This window comes from Sceloporus undulatus, chromosome 1, assembly GCF_019175285.1.
Source record: "Sceloporus undulatus isolate JIND9_A2432 ecotype Alabama chromosome 1, SceUnd_v1.1, whole genome shotgun sequence".
Taxonomy (NCBI): domain Eukaryota; kingdom Metazoa; phylum Chordata; class Lepidosauria; order Squamata; family Phrynosomatidae; genus Sceloporus; species Sceloporus undulatus.
The window spans coordinates 53,123,048-53,142,422 of record NC_056522.1 but is presented as its reverse complement, the minus strand read 5'-3'; the positions used below and the strand labels follow the sequence as shown (position 1 = coordinate 53,142,422).

General features: G+C 38.7%; 1 protein-coding gene across 1 annotated transcript in view; it reads left to right on the top strand.

Annotated features, from left to right (window-relative positions):
- The window catches only part of DNAH8 (dynein axonemal heavy chain 8), a 204,000-nt gene that overhangs the window by 161,868 nt on the left and 22,757 nt on the right, over nt 1-19,375 (top strand). The window contains 9 exon segments of the mRNA XM_042456521.1: nt 1,785-1,890; nt 4,145-4,397; nt 4,502-4,692; nt 10,209-10,330; nt 10,652-10,770; nt 11,272-11,474; nt 14,953-15,026; nt 15,802-15,954; nt 18,271-18,426. Coding sequence (XP_042312455.1) covers nt 1,785-1,890; nt 4,145-4,397; nt 4,502-4,692; nt 10,209-10,330; nt 10,652-10,770; nt 11,272-11,474; nt 14,953-15,026; nt 15,802-15,954; nt 18,271-18,426 — 1,377 coding nt within the window.

Here is a 19,375-nt window from a genome sequence, read left to right as displayed (position 1 = left end):
AGGTAGACTATTTGACACTTCTGGAATCTGCTAACATGGTTCAGGGCCAGCATGTTCTCTTGTGCATGGACAACATCACTGTAAAGGCCCACATAAACAAACAAGACTGCACTCAATCATCAGTTCTCCACGTGGACTTAACCTTCTTTGTTGGGTGGAAAAACACCTGTTCTCCTTTATGTTAGAGTATGTGAACTAAACATTGAGCCTAATTGGTTGAGTCTGTCCACCATCCATCATGGGATGGTGCTCGTGTACCAACTGCACTGATTCCTTCAAATGCCAGATCTTGCCATGGTGACACATGCCTTTACTGTGTCCCATTTTTATTACTATAATGCACTCTATGTGGATTGCTATAATGCTCTGTGTGGCCTTTGAAAATTATTCAGAAACTGTAGCGGTTCCAAAATGCTGCAGCCAGATTGCTAACATGGGCTGCTTACAGGGAACATATAACTCCTCTGTTGAAATATCTTCACCACCTACATGTTCATTTCAGAGCACAATTCAAAGTGCTGGCTATGAACTATAAAGCTGTGTAGTGCTTGGGCCTAGGCTGTGTGAAAGACCATATCTCCCAAAATGAACCTGCATGCATTTTAAGATTCTTGGAGGAGGACTTTCTTTCACTACCACCAGCAAGGGCAAGTTTGACCGAGACACATGGAGAGCCTTCCCAATGTCTGCTGCCATGGGAAGCTAATTTGATCCCTTTGTGCTCCCCTTCCACCAACAGGCAAGACCTTTCTGGCTATCTAAGGCTTAGAGTGATAAGTATCTGCTCAATGGTGTTTTTAAACTGGAATGTGTTGGATTTGTATATGCGCTTCTATTATTATATTTGCATTTTAACTCCCTTTTAAGAATTGTTTTAAATTAATATTTTTAACGTGCATTTGTTTAAGTGTTCTATAAACTTGTGTACTTGTTGCTGTTGTCAATTGCCCTTGAGTTATCCCCAACTCATGGCGACCCTATGAATGAAACCCTGTTCTTTACTACTTTGCTTAGGGCCTGTAATTTCAGGCCTGTGACATCCTTGATTGAGTCTATCCATCTGGTGTGAAGTCTTCCCCTTTTTCTACTGCCCTGCACTTTTCCTAGCATTTCTGTTTTTTTTAAAGAGTCTTGCTTCTTCATATTAGATTGTTGATGTTCTTTTCTTCATTCCTCTTTCTTCAGAGTCTAAACCTACTCTTCTTCTGATATATTTGGCATACAAGCTGAAAAAAAATAGAATAATAGAAAGCAGCCTTCTCTGACTCCTTTGCCAACTGGGAACCATTCTGTTTCTCCATATTCTGTTCAAACCATAGACTCTGTCCTAAGTACAGATTTCTCATGGGGACAACCAGATGCATTGGCATAGCTATGACTTTAAAGCCATCCATAGTTTTTCATGATCTATGTAGTCAAGTACTTTGCTATAGCCTATAAATCACAGGGCACTTGTTCAGAAAGAAATTTCCCTTCCGCAGTAATGTGTCATAAGTTAGTTAGGGCTTCGTATACTGTCTTACTGTTGTTTTGGATCTGATTTTGTTTCCTGTTTTTTTTTCCTTGGGGCATTATTGATTTTGTATGGATTCTACTGATGATGCCAATTTTTCATCTTTCTTCCTTTCTCAGCTAGCAGGAGAAAACTTTGCTCATCTCTACTTTTTTGAACATACGATGAGGTAATTTTTCTTGTTGGGCCCATGCTCCTCTGACTAGAAAGAACTTCATGCTAAATCCAGATTTTTAATTCATCTTCATCCTTATCTTGCTATTTAATATAGGAATTGGAAGCAGAGAGAATTAAACTCATGGAAGATGTAACTTATAATAAACGGAAAATGAAGGAATTGGAAGATAATCTCCTTTATAAATTAACTGCAACTAAAGGTAATGTGCTGTAGTTGCTTTGGTTCTTATTTAATGAGGTTGACATTCATCTTCTTATGAAGGATATGGCCACATGAATCTTTAATTTACTATATTCAAAGATCTAGATCTAAGTTGTAACCTGCAAATGAGGGCTCACATACTTAAATATTACTCCATACCAAAGTAAGAGATACATTTTTAATTTTTTTAAAAAAAAACGCAACCCTGCATATATAAAACTAGATATGAGGGAGAAACATTCTAGTTTTTACAAGCTAGTTTCTACAGGCAGCGATTTATATTTTATTTTTGTATAGTGGCAGTTTATGTCATGGCATCATTTTAATGGAAGAAGTCAGCATATGAAACTTGGTCTTTCTGAAGTCAAGTGCTTTGTCATAGATATACTGAACCTATCCAAATAGTTTTAAACTGTATATTCAAAAGGCATAAGGTTTCACACAATGCTATGTGCTGTCTGGGAGAGGTAGGGCTAAATCATTAGACTTGGCAAGCATTCCAGTGCATATGCATATGTCCTTCCTGTCCAAATAAATGTGATATACTGGATATTCAAGGTGTGTAGATGATGAATATGGAGGGGGAGTTTCAAATTGGAATGGGTAGATTCTGAGGCAGACTGGCTTCAAATTTCTTGGTGAACCAAGCGGAACATTAACTTATGATGATATGAATTGCGTGGTGAGCTCATTTGTGTGTGTGTCTGTGTGTGTGTGTTTTGGATTATCTGGGTGAACTTGAAATAACTTTCCAAGATGTCAAGTGAAGGTCCTACCTGGCCTTCTGATTGACAACATTTTAATACAAGAAGCCAGGTCTTTTTGAAACTTGGTCTTTTTTTTGAAGATGAGCACTTTGTCATAGCTACATTGAGACACAAAAATCCCTGAGCAATTGTTCGCAGAATCACAACAGGCCATCCAGTCCAACCCACTGTCATGCAGAAAATAGGATCAAGACATTTCTGACAGATGGCCATCTGCCTCTGTTTAAAAAATCTCCAAAGAAGGAGATTCCACTGCAATCTGAAGTGGTTCCCTTCTGCTGAAATTTTTGTTTGTTTCTTTGACCATCTATACCCTAAAGTCTGCTGTAAATAATATAGAAATAGTTCCAAATGATTTAATATTGTTTTAAAAGAGTGATGTTGTAAGATGACACTTAATTTAATTGTGTTTAAATGTTTAACTACTTTTATAAAGTACTTTGTTTTCATTCATGTTGTGTGTTGCCTTGGGTCCCAGACTGGAAGGAGGCAGGATGTAAATTAAAGAAAGAAAGAAAGACAAATACTGGCAGACAAAAACTTTTTATTACCAGTACAGTTGATATATTTGAGCTGAGGGCTGGCAAGATGGTCCTCCCTGAAAGGCAGTTATTCTGCCAAAACAAATGAGATGTGGAATCTTGTTATACTGGGTGCTGGTCAGTGTGTGAATTCACATGGCACATGACTGCAAGCAGCAGCAGCAACTGTCCTGCACTCCCGTCAGCACCAGATAAATGTGAAGGGGTCTATCTGACCCATTGCAACAAGCCATCAGCATTATCACAGCATTTTCCCAACTATGCCCAGTGCTGATGTCAGACTTGTTGGCAGCTTTTGTTGTTTCTAACTAGCTTTCCCTTTTTCTTTCTGTCATTCCATCTAGAATCAGAAAAATGTTTCTTTTCTAGTGTTTCTGTGATAAAGTCATCTTTAATTAATTGTTGGGTCAGCCGTTGAAAGAATATACATGTTATAGGACATGGATGAGGAATCTCTGGCCCATGGGACAGATTTGGCCCACTAAGCCACCCTATCTAGCTTGTGGAGACCTCAAGTGGAGCTCCCCAAAGATGCTAGGACAATAGCACTGCTAGACCCTCAAAACCAGCACTCAGCCAAGTTTAGCCCTCCCTCCCTTTTCTTGATTGGGGAAGGTGAGGGATGAGCTGACCATGTGCTCATTCTGTGCCCTTCTCTTTATTCAGAGAAAGATATAAATGTGAAATGAAGAATAAAAATAAGATTTTGGAGGAGAAGAAAGGGGTTTGCTTGTTAGGGCCTGCCCCATAAGGCCTCTCAGAGGAAAATCAATTCTTCTGGGGTGATCTTGCGCCCTACCCTGCTTCCTGCAACCAGCACAGATATTTGTTATGCTATTTGTTGTAATGCTAAGGAACATTCAACTTTAATTACTTTCACATTTGATTCTGAATATTACAGTTCTAACACTTCGTTATGAAATATTTTCTCTGTGCTCTTTAGGGTCTTTGGTGGATGATGAATCATTGATTGGTGTCTTGAGAACAACCAAACAAACTGCTACGGAGGTCTCAGAAAAACTTGAAGTTGCAGGAGAAACTGAGAAAAAAATTAACACTGCTCAAGAGGAATACCGTCCAGCTGCAACACGTGGAAGCATTCTTTATTTCCTTATCACAGAAATGAGCATGGTCAATAACATGTATCAAACATCACTAGCTCAGTTCTTAAAACTGTTTGACCAGTCCATGGCTAGGTAGGAACACTGCTATCTCTACAGAGTCTGTATCTTTCTGCGTTTTTTTCCAATTTGGATATTAATCCATTTGTTTGTCTGTTTCATTTGTTTTCATATCTTAGGTCTGATAAGTCCCCCATTCCACAGAAAAGGATAGCAAATATTATAGAATTTTTGACATATGAAACATTTACTTACTCTGTCAGAGGCTTCTATGAAAACCACAAATTCCTCTTTACACTGCTTCTGACATTAAAAATTGATCTTCAGAGGGGCCAGGTTAAACCAAAAGAATTCCAAGCACTTATTAAAGGTAATTATTTTGCTCTAAATTCTTTCTACTTTGATGCAAAGACTTGTAATGGGCTATATATTTTGCATTTTATCCTCATGGCAATGCTGTATGAATTAAGCAAAAAGCAGGCAATTGCTTAAAGCCATTGAGATAAATTATCAGAGATTTGACCCTGTGTACTCTTCATCTAAATCAGTTTTTGGCACTCTTCCATATTGATTATTTAAAAATTTATGACATCAGTTTTGTTAAAATATAAATGGCAACTTAATCGACTTTTAAGTCTTATTAACAGTACTGTATAATGTTATCTCCAAGATCTGCCAGGTGATTTCAAATACCAGTTAACAGAGCTATCTATTGGCAGAACTGGCCTAGTGACCAAGAACTGCCAACAGAAGAGCTACAAAGATAACAGGGTAAAGAGGGAACAACGTTTTACTAGATACATACCTCTAGAGCTGTAATGCTGGTACAAAGTTAGACCAGTGACAAGGTAACCCTAAGCTGGGCTTTGTTCGGATTTAGCACCCCTTCAGCAGTGTCATCTTCTCCAGTTAAGACTGTATTCTAACACTAACAAAATATAATGGCCATGTGGGTTAGGATTAGGTAGAAGCCTCTGCTGCCAGTAGAAAATTATTCTGCTTGTTGATCTCAGAGAACTGAAAGAAAAATCTGCTGTCTCAGAATATGTCATCAGAAGAATTAAAAACAGGTGAGATGGGGAAGGGTGGGACAGAGGAGTTATGCCAGATCCAAACCTACTGCAGCCTGATGGTAAAATCACAATGATAGGCCAGGGCAAAGAGCTCTAGGTAATTTCTAGCTGGAAAGGTTTGGACTGGTTATTGCTTCAGCTGATCTAATGTTTGCTCTGCTGGCCTTGGACATCATTATCAGTTACGATCCAGCAAGATTAAAATAAATATAGCTTTAAAATTCATATGATATAAAATTAAAACTATTATTAAACTACAAATAGAATTTAAAACACTAAAAACAATTATATGGTGCATCATTTATACTAAATAAGAAGTCCAAACTTAACAGGAAACTGTGGTTCTCTTAAGGCTCGTGTACAGCATCCCTTCACCTTGGGATGGTGGCTTGAAACACAAGGATAGAATGTAGATGTGTGGATATTTTGTGTGTGTGCGTGCATATATGACTATTCCATGAATGGTTGTGATTGGAGATTAGAATAAAGAGTGCATGTATCTGGGAAGCAGACTGTGACCACTACCACTGCTGACATGCAGGTCCCACTATCCTTCCCTGGCCTGAACATATCCCTCATGCTCAAACCAGCCTTCCATACATGTGTCTTAAGAGCACATCAGGGCTGCCTCCCTTCTCAGACCTCAAAAGCAGATATTAAAGCTTCTGTTTCTGATTTTAAACTAATCAGGGGTCTTAGCAACTTCCAGAATACTTCCAGTAACAAACCAGGGTAGGAAACCATGTTTTCAGATAAGTAAAATGTGGTTGATGCAAGTTTTGCCAAAGAGATGGCAACTATTGTTCTTACTCTTAGGAAGGTCTTCTATTCAGTTAATCATCTAATGCACTAAAGCTTAAAAGCTCTATATGAGTTCTAAATATTAACAAAGGCACTGTTGCTGATGGAATAGTGCCTTTAACATTACAAGAGTTTGCCTTGGTTCCTGTTTTATGTTAGTCATGGAAGAAAGACTCTTTAAAAGGACGTTGTTAATAAAGGAAAATATCTTTATCAGACAAATATGTAGAATAACTTGTCATCCATTATCATCATAAACGCAAAGAGAATGAATTTATTGGGTAATCAAGAATAAGGTTATGAAAGCAGGACAATTAAAAGTTTGGACAAACAATATGTACTGAAACTATAATAACCTCCAAAAAACAAATGCAGTTTCTGTATTATTGATATAGAAGATAATGGCAAAAGAGTAGGCATTCATCTTATGTGCTTTCAAATATTTCACACTAATTTTATGAAAATATAACACAAAAGGCTGCCAGTTTCCATGTGTGTATGTTGGCATTATTTTTAATGAAATATTATTGTTGTTATAATGATTATAATATTTTACTGGTTAGGTGTTTTGAAAGGTTTTACAGGCAATGTTCCTGTGGTTCTGGTATGCTAGGTGATTATTATTCCAAGGCTAATGCTGGCATAATGGCATTCTAACTATTCTGTGCTCTACTAGGAGGACAATGCAGTATATCAATAGCTATAAAAACAAGCAGTCATGGACTAACACCACAATACAGTATACAAGATAACAGCACCCTTCTGCAGCAACCAGTTATGAGGCCAAAAGCCTGGTAAACAAAAGGGTCTCTTTCCACCAGCAGGATAACCCCTAACATTTTGCAGATGAAAACAGAGACATGTGTGGCCAAGCAACATCTGAGTATGGTCAAAGTAGTTAGTATTATTCATGAAGAAGAGCACACACACCAGGAGAGCCTGCTGCAGTTTGCTTTTGCCCGAGTCTGCTGGGAAATGAAATGCCTTTTGTCTCCACCCTCCTCTCCTGAGTTAATTGAGTGCACTTTGCAGCACTTGAAATAAGCTGAAGAAAAGTGGAAAGGAGGAGAAAGAAACTGGAACAATTAGAAAGCAGTATAAAAAGTGAGATGATAGAAGATTAATTGGGATGAATTGTCTCTGCCAAATTAAGAAAGTTGAAGCGTATGAAGCAGGCAAAGGTCTTTTTGCCTACCAGACCTTTGACTATTAATTAGCTGTGGCAGAAGGGCTTTTCATTGCAGTGTGTTTTATTTTTATCATTATTACTGTTTTCTAACTGCCTTGTAAACTTTTTACTTTTGTATTATCCATTTTTGAAGACTGCAGTAGATTTGTAACTTATACTATAATCTACTTTGGGTCCCATATTGGAAGAAAACTGAGAGAGAGAGAGAGAGAGAGAGAGAGAGAGAACATGGGGAAACATTGCCATACCATTTATAAAGACTGACAGCATCTACATTGCGCACTGGCAATTGCTTCATATTATCCATGCTGCCAGTGTGTGGGGATGGTTGAACAACCCCATGATTTTATGTACAAAAACACCACAACTCTTCCCCTGTAATAGGTTGCTATCATGTTATGAGAAGAAGGCCTGAATTAAGAAATTAGCATCTTCCCAAGAAAAGAGCTAGGAATGCTGCATTTCCAGACAGACATGTTCCACAGAACATTAGATGCCACACATTGATGATGTATTAAGGACTTTCAAATTTATTATACACCTTGAACTTCAAAATTTATTGTGTACCTATAGCTGTAGTTTTTTTTTGAGATTTCCATTTTTCAAACCAAATTCAGATTGCTGAGTAATTTATGACACTTAAGCTATCTACAATTATGCTAAGAGATTAAATTATGTCCGATTCTGTCTACTGAACCTCCCAAGGATAAAGCAGGTGCAGAGAAATTAAGGTTCTATGCAACATAATCCTCAATAAGTTTAGTGGAAAGAACAGAATTGAAAAATTAAATGATAAAAAATAAATAAAACTAGATTAAAACATAAACCATTAAACACATGCACACATACACCAGCACAACAATTAGCTTGATTCCACATTTTGTTTAGGTGGGATGGGCCTCTCTCACCTAACATCAAACACCAAATGCCTGTCAAAACAAGAAATTTTGTAGAGACGGTGCCAGTCAAACGTTTTTGGGAAAGGTAATTCTAAAACCTCAGGACAGCCACTGAAAAGTCCTCTTCTGTGTTTCTGCCAGATGTAACTGTGAGAGTGGTGGGACAGAGAGAAGGGCTCTGCAGTAGATCTTAAAGCATGAATGGGTATGGGAGAATATAGTCCTTCAAATAACATGGACCTGAGCCATATTGGACTTTCTTGGTCAAAATCAGCACCTTAAATTGTGCACAGAAACATATTAGCACCCAGTGGAGCTGTTACAACAAGTTGTGTGTTCCTTTTAGCAAGCCCTGGATGCAGCTCTTTGGGCCAGTTGATGTTTCTGAGTACTCTTCAGAGGCAGCCCCATTTAAAGCACATCACAGTAATACAACTGTGATGTAACCAAGGCATGTCTTACCATAGACAGACCTGACATCTCAAGAAACAGGTGCAGCTGGCTCACAAGCTTTAACTGTGCAAATGCACTTTTAGCCACTACTGAAACATGAGCTTCCAGGGTCTAGGCTGAACCTCTTCCAGCAATTTCATGTATATGTTAAATAGCAAGAAGGGGAAAGAATGGAGGCTAGAGATCCCCACAGTCCACTGGCCAAGGGGTCAAGCAGTAGTTCCACAGTACAATATTCTAGGTTTGCCTCTCCAGGAAAGAATGAGGCCACTGTAAAACAGTATCCTGAGTCCCATCTCAGCAAGGTGACCCAGAAGGATATCATTTTGATGCTATTAAAAACTGCCAAAAAGTCCAGCAAAACTAATAGGGACACTCTCCTCCTGTCTGGCACCCAACAAAGTTCATCTACCAAGAAAACCAAATAAATCTCTGTCCTATAACCAGGCCTGAAACCAGATTAAAATGGATCTAGATTATCCATCTCATCCAGAAACCCTGGAGTGGGGAGGTCAGGATATGTTCCAAAACCTGGTCGAAAAACTGTGTTCAGTAGAATATTCTCACTGCTGAGCATTTCAGTTCTGCTATCTTAACTTAGGAGTTTATTGCATGCACGTTTTGGTTTGTTCTGGGCATGGATTGGGTATGTGCGTCAGTGAAGGAAAATGGATTTTATTGCATGCTAAACTGTTGCCATGCCATCACCGGACCATCATCCGTCCCTGAGCTAGGCTCAGCTGCCTGATTTTCCTCCGCCAGAAGCTTTCTGACAGAAAAATCAGGTGGCTAAGCTTGGTTCGACAGATGATGGTTGGGCGATAGCATGGTGACGGCTTGCCGACAGTTTAGCATGTGATAAAATCAATTTTCCCTCACTCACGTGCATCCCAATTCTATGCCCAGAATGGACCAAAAAGTGCATGCAATAAACTTCTTAAACATCCTATTTGCCTGAAGAAGGCTCACTTGCTAGTACCTTTTTTAAAAAAAGAACTGCAGCCTTATTGTCTATATCAAAAAGAGACAAACATTCTGAAGAAGGTATAGTGCATTAACACACATTTCTCCAAAGACTTTACAGAACGATTTTTTATAGAGAACCTGTAGAAAAATATGTAGTGACTAGGACTCTGGAGCCTGGGATTCGAATCCCTGCTCAGCCATAGAAACCCACTGGGTGACCTTGAGTAAGTCACACTCTTGCAGCCTCAGAAGAAGTTAAAGGCAAACCCCTTCTGAACAAATCTTGCCAGAAAAACCCCATGATAGGGCTGGCTTAAGATCAGCATAAATCAGAAATGACTTCAAGGGACACAAAAACAACTGAAAACCTGAAACATATCTGTACTCTGCTTTGTGAGTTTGTGGGTCAGGGATTGCTCTTTTACCTGATATTCTAAAATTCAGAAATGATAATATTAAACATTGTACTTATCTAAGTAATACTAATCCTAATTGTTTCATCTAGGTGGTGCTGCACTTGATCTGAAAGCTTGTCCCCCCAAACCATTCCGATGGATTCTTGATATGACATGGTTGAATCTGGTGGAACTGAGTAAACTACCACAGTTTTCAGAAATTATGAATCAGGTGGGCTTATTGCCTAAATTATTTTTTATCCCATATATCATTTCCCCAAATCAACATTGCATCATATATTATACAAGTAAGAGGGGCATGACCATTAATCATAAAATTTTGGACTTTTGTTTTTTGATTAATGCATTTCCTTCTTGCTTCCAAATAAATAGACATAGAAATGATCACAAATGCAGCACATTTTCCTATGATGTCAAGCACACTCAACCAAATGTAATAATAGATAAGACTTCAGTGAAGTGTAACTTTCTAAAACTGTCATAAGCCTTCTTTTGAGGGGAAAGTGTGACTTTCACTTTGGTGTATACTTAGATCTGTCGTAATGAGAAGGGGTGGAAAAACTGGTTCGATAAGGATGCGCCAGAGGAAGAAACTATTCCTGATGGATACAGTGACTCACTTGATACCTGCCGTAAACTCCTGCTCATTAGGTGAGGATCCGCAAACCTTTTTTGTTCTCTTTTATGGGCATTCCATTTTAGATACCAGTTGTGTTTGCTTCTAATGATAGTTAAGGTTTGCCTGGTTGAATTGTTGCTTGTTATGTCCAAATACATTCCTGCAAGAAAGCAGTAAGAAGCCATGGGTTTCTAGCTGGCTTACAAAGTTTTGCCTGTCCCATTTAAAGTACACCTTGTTCTTACCACTGATTGCAGAATAGTGACTTCTCCTTGCCTTATTTTTCCAGTTGTACACCCTAAAACAGGAGATTTCATGACAGAAACAAACCACGAATGGGAAAATAAATGGTGGTTTGCCTGCAGGAGAATTTATAGCTGAAACAATTATTCCCAACAGAAACCAGTATGGTTTAGTATGACAAGATTATATTTAAAGCCTTGAAATAATTATAAATAAATAAAAAAAGAAATAATTATAAATAAATAGAAATGATATTCTATTTTCATCCTATGTAATATGTTTCTTCATAGGTCTTGGTGTCCAGATCGTACACTTTCTCAAGCCAGGAAGTATATTGCAGATTCATTGAATGAGAAGTATACAGAACCAGTCATTTTAAATTTAGAGAAAACTTGGGAGGAAAGTGATAAGCGAACACCTCTCATTTGTTTCTTATCGATGGGATCTGACCCAACTATCCAGATTGATGCACTGGCCAGGAAACTTAAATTGGGTATAATTATAATATTTTATTATTTTAAAAAACTTAATTTTAGAAAATTGCTTTGCTAATTTTTTTTCTTTTGCACTCACTGACTTTTTTTAAGTATATAAAGTTTGAACTATAGAAGATAATTTTGGAGGTTCTGGTGTTTAACCTTTCCAGTGTTATTGGTTTAAATTTCAGGATTACAGATGAATGTTAAGCCCTATGAGACTAAATCAGTAATGGCACATGTTACCAAGAGAGATTGTTCATTCTCTTTGGCAGTTCACAGAAAACATGCTTTGTGATATTGGATTAGATAACACAACCAGTGAAATAGATTTTAAAAATAACAGTCAGTTCTAAAATCACTTTCACTCTGTTTAATAAGGTTGTGAAAACGTGTGCCTAACCTGCATTGATATGTATTTATTATTATAACTTTAATTGATGTATTGTTCAATTTGTTTCAGTGCTGTTTGTTAGACACCTTGAATGCTATTTTGGGTAGGATTTTAAAAATGGCCATAAACAAATATATAAATAAATAAAGCAAGGGAGAGGTCATCTTGGGTGTAAAGATTAGACTAAGGTCCCAAACACACCACAGAAATAATCCAATTTGAGGGAATCCTAGGAATTGTAGTTTATTGTGGCACCAGAGCTCTCTGATAGAGAAGGTTAATTGTCTCACAGAACTACATTTCCCAAAATCCCCAAGCATTGAGCCAGGGCAGTTAACGCAGTCTCAAACTGGATCCCCCACTCTTTCCATATTCAGTATGTTAGGAAGGATTGAATTAGGGGAATTTAATTAATTAATCAAATATTATGAGAGGCGTGTCCTAACAGCGCACACAGTGGGATCGGGTCCCTATGTCTATACCAGAGGTCATCTAGTCCAACCCCAAGAAACAGAGACTCCAATGCCAATGAGTTGCAATTAAAATATAAACATTTATTAAAGCCACACAACAAAAAAGGATCACACACACACACATTCAATGCTAAAGCAAGGGAGGGGTGAGTTCGGGAGTAAAGGGGAAAGAATAGAGGCACTGGTGGGATATTTACCTTAGGAGTCTTCTCCAAAGCGATGGATGTAAGGGATAGTGAATGGTGAGACATGGCCGCAGGAACGGGGAAAGCAAGCGGCGACCGCGGTGGCTAGGAGCTGAGTTCCAGTGGGCAAAGCTAACAAGAGGCCTGAGAGACAGTGAGCTTTGGCTTAGCTCGAGTGATATCAGCGGAGCCCAAGGCTCATGGATCGCAAGCTTGGAGCAGGCTGCTCGACAAGCAAAGTATCAGGTTTGGAACTCAAAGCTCAACAAGCCCACTGGAGGGTTGGAAGTGGGGTCCTTTTATACCCTTAAACATAACTTCAGGCGAACAAAGGCTTGATGACTTTATCTTTGTCTAAGCTGAAACTTACACAATGGACACACAAAGAAGAGGTCTGCCACTTTTCAGGAGGAGACAAATATCTCGATGGTGGAGCTGTTAACTTAATCACTGGCTCTCAAAAGGAGGAAGCTCTGCTATTGTCCTCCTGCTTTGGGCAGCCTGAGAAACTAGTCTGGCAACTCCCAAAACGGCTTGCTGAAAGGTTTAAATTCTACCTTTTTTCCTTGACCATGCCTAGGACAGCTGGCTATGTGGTCAGCTTGCTTTTAGGGTAATGGTGGCTAGCGATGGGGTCAGTCAGGGTTCATAGATTCAGATCGCATGGCACCCAAAATTTATATAAAACCAAACTTGGTAACAAGTATAAGCTCCTGTTATTGACTTTTAAAGCCCTGCATGGGCTGGCCCCTCCTTATTTATCAGACCTTCTTTCTCCTCACCTTCCCACTCATGCCCTCCATTCTGGTAGTCAAGGTCTGCTGTCTCAGCCTAGAATTTATACTGCCCTGTCCCGGATTCATCCCTTTTCACTTGCTGCCCCTCACTCCTGGAATCTCCTTCCCCCACGAACGCGGCTCATCACTTCTTTAACCAGTTTCAGAACTGAGTTGAAGACCATCCTGTTCAGAGAAGTGTTCCCAGACACTGCGTGCCTGTTATTTGTTATTTGACATTTTTAATTTGTTGCCTGACTTACTTTATTGAACCCTTTCCTGTATTGTTATGTATTATTTATATGTATTATGCTATTATTTCTTAGATTGTATGCCCTGGGCAGGTTTACTTTTATCTATTTTATTGTTTGTTTGTACAGCACTGTGTAAATCTACAGCACTATATAAATAAAGCATTATTATTATTTCTGCAGTGTGTTTTGGACCTAAATCTAGAAATTTTTTATTTCTAAGGAAGTGGATACTGCTGGTGGAATAGATTCATCTTCCCTAATGTAGCCTCCAAAAAAATCTTCCAAAAATCTGCTCCAGATGAATGGAAACCCTTCATAGCAGCTTTTTGGGGATACAGATATGTATTGGGATATTCACTCTGTGATGTTCAGTTCCACCCAGTACTTACAGTCTAAATGATCCCACTTCTATGGATTGTATTTCTTGGAGCAATAAACTGTGTTATATTCAGTGGTTTTTTCACACTACAGAATTATACTGCTATTATTCCACTTTAGCTGCCATGGCAACATCCTGTGGAATCCTGGGATTTTCATTTTAGGCAAGGGTATTTAGAATTCTCTGCCAGGGAACTCTAGAGATTGACCAGACTACAGAGCCCAGGATTCCAAAGGATGTTATCATGGCACTTGAAAGAGAAACATAATGCTATAATTATACAGTGTGGAAGGGTCCTTGGAGGCAAAGGATTTTGGCTATGTTCTAATGTCCCTGAAAAATTCTGTGCAAATGGATGCTGTACAGATGGGTCAACCTCATTAGTACCTGCTTTCTTCATTTTTGGCACATTGCTGCTTTCTTTCATAGTCAAATGTTTTTCTTTTATTGCTTGCAATGAGCTGTTGTGATCCCACTCATCACCAGCACACAGCATTGAAGACAGTAGTATTTTTTAAAAAATTCAGAAATTATTTGCTTTATTATTTACTGGGGCTTCATTAGCATTCAATGAACTTCACAAAGATAAGAGTGAAAAATATTCTGATAAAGTGGGCTATAATCAACAAAAGCCTCTGCCACAATGAAATTAATTAGTCTATAAGGGGATACAATACTCTTTGGATTTTTTTTTTTTTTTTGGTTGTGAGCATGGATACACACATCCCCAGAATATGTTAAGATTAAAATAGATGGACGTTGTTGATTTGCAGCAAAAGGAACATGTCACAAATAAGAATAGATTAAAAAGCATAAATTATGTGAAACAGAACAAAGTTAGAATGCTGAAAATTGGATAAATTTGAGGAGAAAAAATCCACAAGGGAGTCTTCAGTAATGACTAAATCCAATCCTAGAATTGAAAAATGATTTGAAAAAGAAAACTCTTCTCATCCTTTAAAAAAATCTGTTTACTATAGAGAAAACAGGTTTATATAATTTTAATCATCTTGTCATCATTTTGTTTATTGTAGAAAACAGAGCTATATCTATGGGTCAGGGACAGGAAGTGCATGCACGCAAACTAGTTCAGATGTCAATGACACAGGTATGTATACAACCTTAAAATGTATACATTTAAAATGTATTTTCCACCCATACCCACCCTGGTCTATTTTTTTCCTGTTAAAACTCATTCAGAATTTGTACTCCCATGTAAAAAAATTTTGCATTTCAAAGAGAAGCTGCAATCCCATATTCATTTATCAGGACATTAATCACATTAAACTAAATGGAACTGCCTTCATAATAGACATGCACAGATAAAGTCGCATATCAGTTGGGTTGTTTCCATATTTAAGCTTTAAAATTTCACTCAGATGTGATCTTGAGTTGTAACTATAATGTTAGTATTAAATGTCACCTCATTTATTTAAAAGACCCAGTGATTCTGCATTGGTGTTTTAAGTACTTTTACAGGACTATATCAATGTGCCTTACTTCAGATTAATGTTTACAGGACTGGTGTGACTTTAAATAATCCAAAAGAAGATAATAAATTTTCTGAATCAGAACTGGAAGAAAATTTTCTCACAGTTCGGAAATTATTTCTTCTTCCAGGAAACTCTTTGACCAGAACTTGAAAAGGCCTGTCTAACTTTTTATAACTACCACAAGATGGCACCACAATTTTATTCACTTATTGGAATCTAGTTGTTTCATTTCCATTAAAATCCGTATATTTTTTTGCTAGCATATATTTTAATCCCCATTCTCATTATTATCATAGAAAACTGCAGAATTTTCATATACTGTTATAGTTGTTAGTCAGTTGCAGTATGATGGAAGCTATGCACTTTGCTAATCAAGTATTTTGGATTCAGGGTGGTTGGGTGTTGCTTCAGAATTGCCATCTAGGTCTAGAGTTCATGGAAGAACTTTTGGAAACGATGCTTACTGCTGATATTCCCGATGAAAGCTTCCGTGTTTGGATAACCACTGAACCACATGATAAGTTTCCTATCACTTTGCTGCAGGTTAGTTAAATCTGATATATCATCATCGTGATCATGATCACCATCTGTATTTATATCCTATCCTTTTCTGAAAACTGGGACAAAAGACAGTTTACAAATTAAATAGGTGCAATATAAACATTTCCAAACACTCTTCAAAGGCAATCCTATGTATACCACATTATAATATTCAAAACAGGATCTCACCATGGCCTATGTCTCCAGGAACATACATAATTTGTGCACAACCTTCAAATGTGCAAAAGCACTACTGATCATTACAGAAACCTAGACCTCCAGGCTCAAAGCTAAGTCCAGAAGTACATCTAAACTGTGAACCTGTGTTTTCAGTGGGAGTATAGTCCCATCCACCACAGGCTCAATCTGGATTCCCTGATCTACTTTTTTATTGGGAAGCACCACTGTCTTGTCTGGGTTAAGTTTCAATTTATTCACTCTTATCCACTCTATTACTGGCATCAGGCAATGGTTTAATACCGAAATGACTTCCTTAGAGTTACACTGGAAAGACAGTACAGACTTGGATGTCATCAGGAAACTGGTGGCTCTGAGCCCCAACATTCAAGGCAACTTCTTTCAGCAGTTTCATGTAGATGTTGAATTAGTGTGTGTGTGTGTGTGTGTGTGAAACATGCCCCCTGAAGGATTCCACAAGCCATCAGTCAAGGAGTGCCACACAAACCTCCCAGCACCACTTTATACAGTCCGTCCTCGCCTTACACGGGGGATCCGTTCCGGATCCCTCCACGTAAGGCGAATTCCGCTTATGCTCGAGCCCCATTAGAAACAATGGGGCTTGTGCGCGGCGGCGCAGGCGCGTGCAGGGCACAATGGGCGCATGCACCCATTCAATTGAATGGGACACGCTGCCCCTTCCGCCCTGCGCGTGCCCCACGGCTTGAGCGCGTATGCTCAAGGCCGCGTATGGTGCGCCTGTGTATGGCGCAGGCGCACTGTAGAAGTAGCAGAGCCCCTGAAAACTGCTTGCAAGTCCCATCCCAGTGCAATGGCCAAGGAGAGTACCATGGTTGATGGTATGAAAGGATGTTGAGAAATTCAGCCAAACCAACAGGGACACAGAAAGGTCACCCACCAAGGTGAGAAAAGCTGTCTCCATCTCATAACAAGGTCTAAAACTAGTTTAAATGGATTGATATAACCATTTCACCCAGGATCCTCTGGAGCTGAGAGAACACCATCCATTTTACTACTTTACCCCAAAATGGAACAATGGAGCTTGGCCATTACTTATACAATATAGTGGGATCCACAGAAGGATTTTTCTCTCCATTAGAGGCCTTAAAACGGCCTCCTTCAAGGCATGTTTTGAATCTGCCTTGGTGCAAAGAGGCATTGGTTACTCCTTTTACTAACAACCATTCCCCTTCTGACCTTTTTCATGAACCATGCAGGGCAAAGGACTAGTGTACATGTGGTGAATTTCTTTTCTCCAAGGATCCTGTCCATATCCTTGGGTTGAACAAACTGTAAAGAATGCATCATCATTGTACAAGCAGGAGCCAGAGTTACAACTGTAAAGTAGACAAAGGCTTTGCAAGAATTGCCTGATGAGAGGACAGAAAAATCCCCAAGACCCATTAGGAAACTATCTGGATCCATCTTGGTGTGGACCATCTTAAACAGTCTATCTGAGACAATATAGATAAACTGTGTAGAATAAATAAAATATGTGGTAAAAGTGAAACTGAGAAGGAAAACTATTACTTGCTTGAATCTGAAATGGCTGGAAAAAAATTAAAGAGCCTCCAAGTCATTTAAGAGATTTTCTGGCTACACACAAAAAAACATGTTATGAGACTTCCTATTTTCTTTCTTGCCGTATTCCAGGAAAGAAAGAAGTTCCACGTTTGAGGCACACTGAATATAAGCTATTGGAACTGGAGAAGAGGGAACTGATTGATTTTTTAAAATAATTTTGGCTTTGGCTTGGGATCTCTCTCTCTCTCTCTCTCTCTCTCTCTCACACACACACACACACACAGACAGAGAGAGAGAATTGTCTATTATAAAAGTGCCCTGAATCTATGTGTCTGTATAATAAAAAAATAAATTACTAGTGTTTTTTATCCTATGGGATGGTGGCAAGACTGTCTTGAATTTCTTGGCTATCATTTAAATGTTATGCACCAAAATCAAAGTGCTTGCCTTTTTTCTTGGTGTAATTGTTGATATAACAGCATTTTATATATGTATCAGCAACAGCTTTGAAAACTGTGATTTGTACAAATGGCATAATTTTAACTGTGCCCTTTTAAAGTCATATTAAATAAACCTTTTTCTATTTTTATGTATTAGACTTCATTAAAATTCACAAATGAACCACCACAAGGTGTTCGAGCAGGTTTGAAAAGAACATTTTCTGGCATAAATCAAGACTTGCTTGATGTCAGCAATATGCCTATGTGGAAACCCCTTCTTTATACAGTAGCCTTTCTGCACTCAACTGTTCAGGTATCGCAAATTAAGCCTAATATGATCTTCTTATAGGCATATATGAATACTTTTTCCCAAAACATAAGCTTTATATTTCTAACTCAATATGAACGCCTTATACAGTATTCATTTTTCTGTTTCAGGCATTCATCCTTCTGTTGCATATTTAGAAGAAGAAAAATAGCAATAGCCAATTAGTATTATTTCATCTATGAGTACTGATAATTTCATATTTGCCTTTATTTATTTTCACCTTTGTTCCTCATTTATATTTTTTTCAAGTCACAGTAGCATCATAGCTCAATAATGCTGGAAAAGCAATAAACAGGAAGATTAGCATTGGGTGGGAGAAGAGTCAGGAATATAGATTTCTTGTATCTCATTTATAAAGACTTATTTGCAATGAAGTTGCTTCAAATCGCTTGTACTGGAATTTTCACACTATACACATTGTATCTTGAAAATCTCTCTTCTCTCTTTCTATTTTCTGGTGTATTGGAACTGTAGAAGGTACATATATCACCATTCTTTAATGGGTAAATCTATAATAATGTAAATCAACATTAAATTCTTCATTTTAATGTGTATAAATCTACATACTGTATTTTGATCAGAAAATGGTGTTTGAAAAGTCAGACGCCCCCTCTGCCTCCTCACCGGACCACCGCTGCCAGAGCCGCGTTCTGCCGGGCGGCCTCCTCCCGGGGTGTCGGAGGTGCGCATCTGCGCACCGCCCCAGGAGAGCCGCCCACGGACTGGAAAGGGGACTGCTGCAGGACTCTGTTTTTGGCCTTGGCGTTTGCGGCAGCCGGAGCGAGGGCACTTTAAGGGACACCTGGGGGGAAGGCGAGGAAGAGGCGCACCGGTGGGAGCGGTGCGCATAAAGCCGGGTGACCGGGCCTTCCTGCCACGCCCCCTCTGCCTCCTCACCGGACCACCGCTGCCAGAGCCGCGTTCTGCCGGGCGG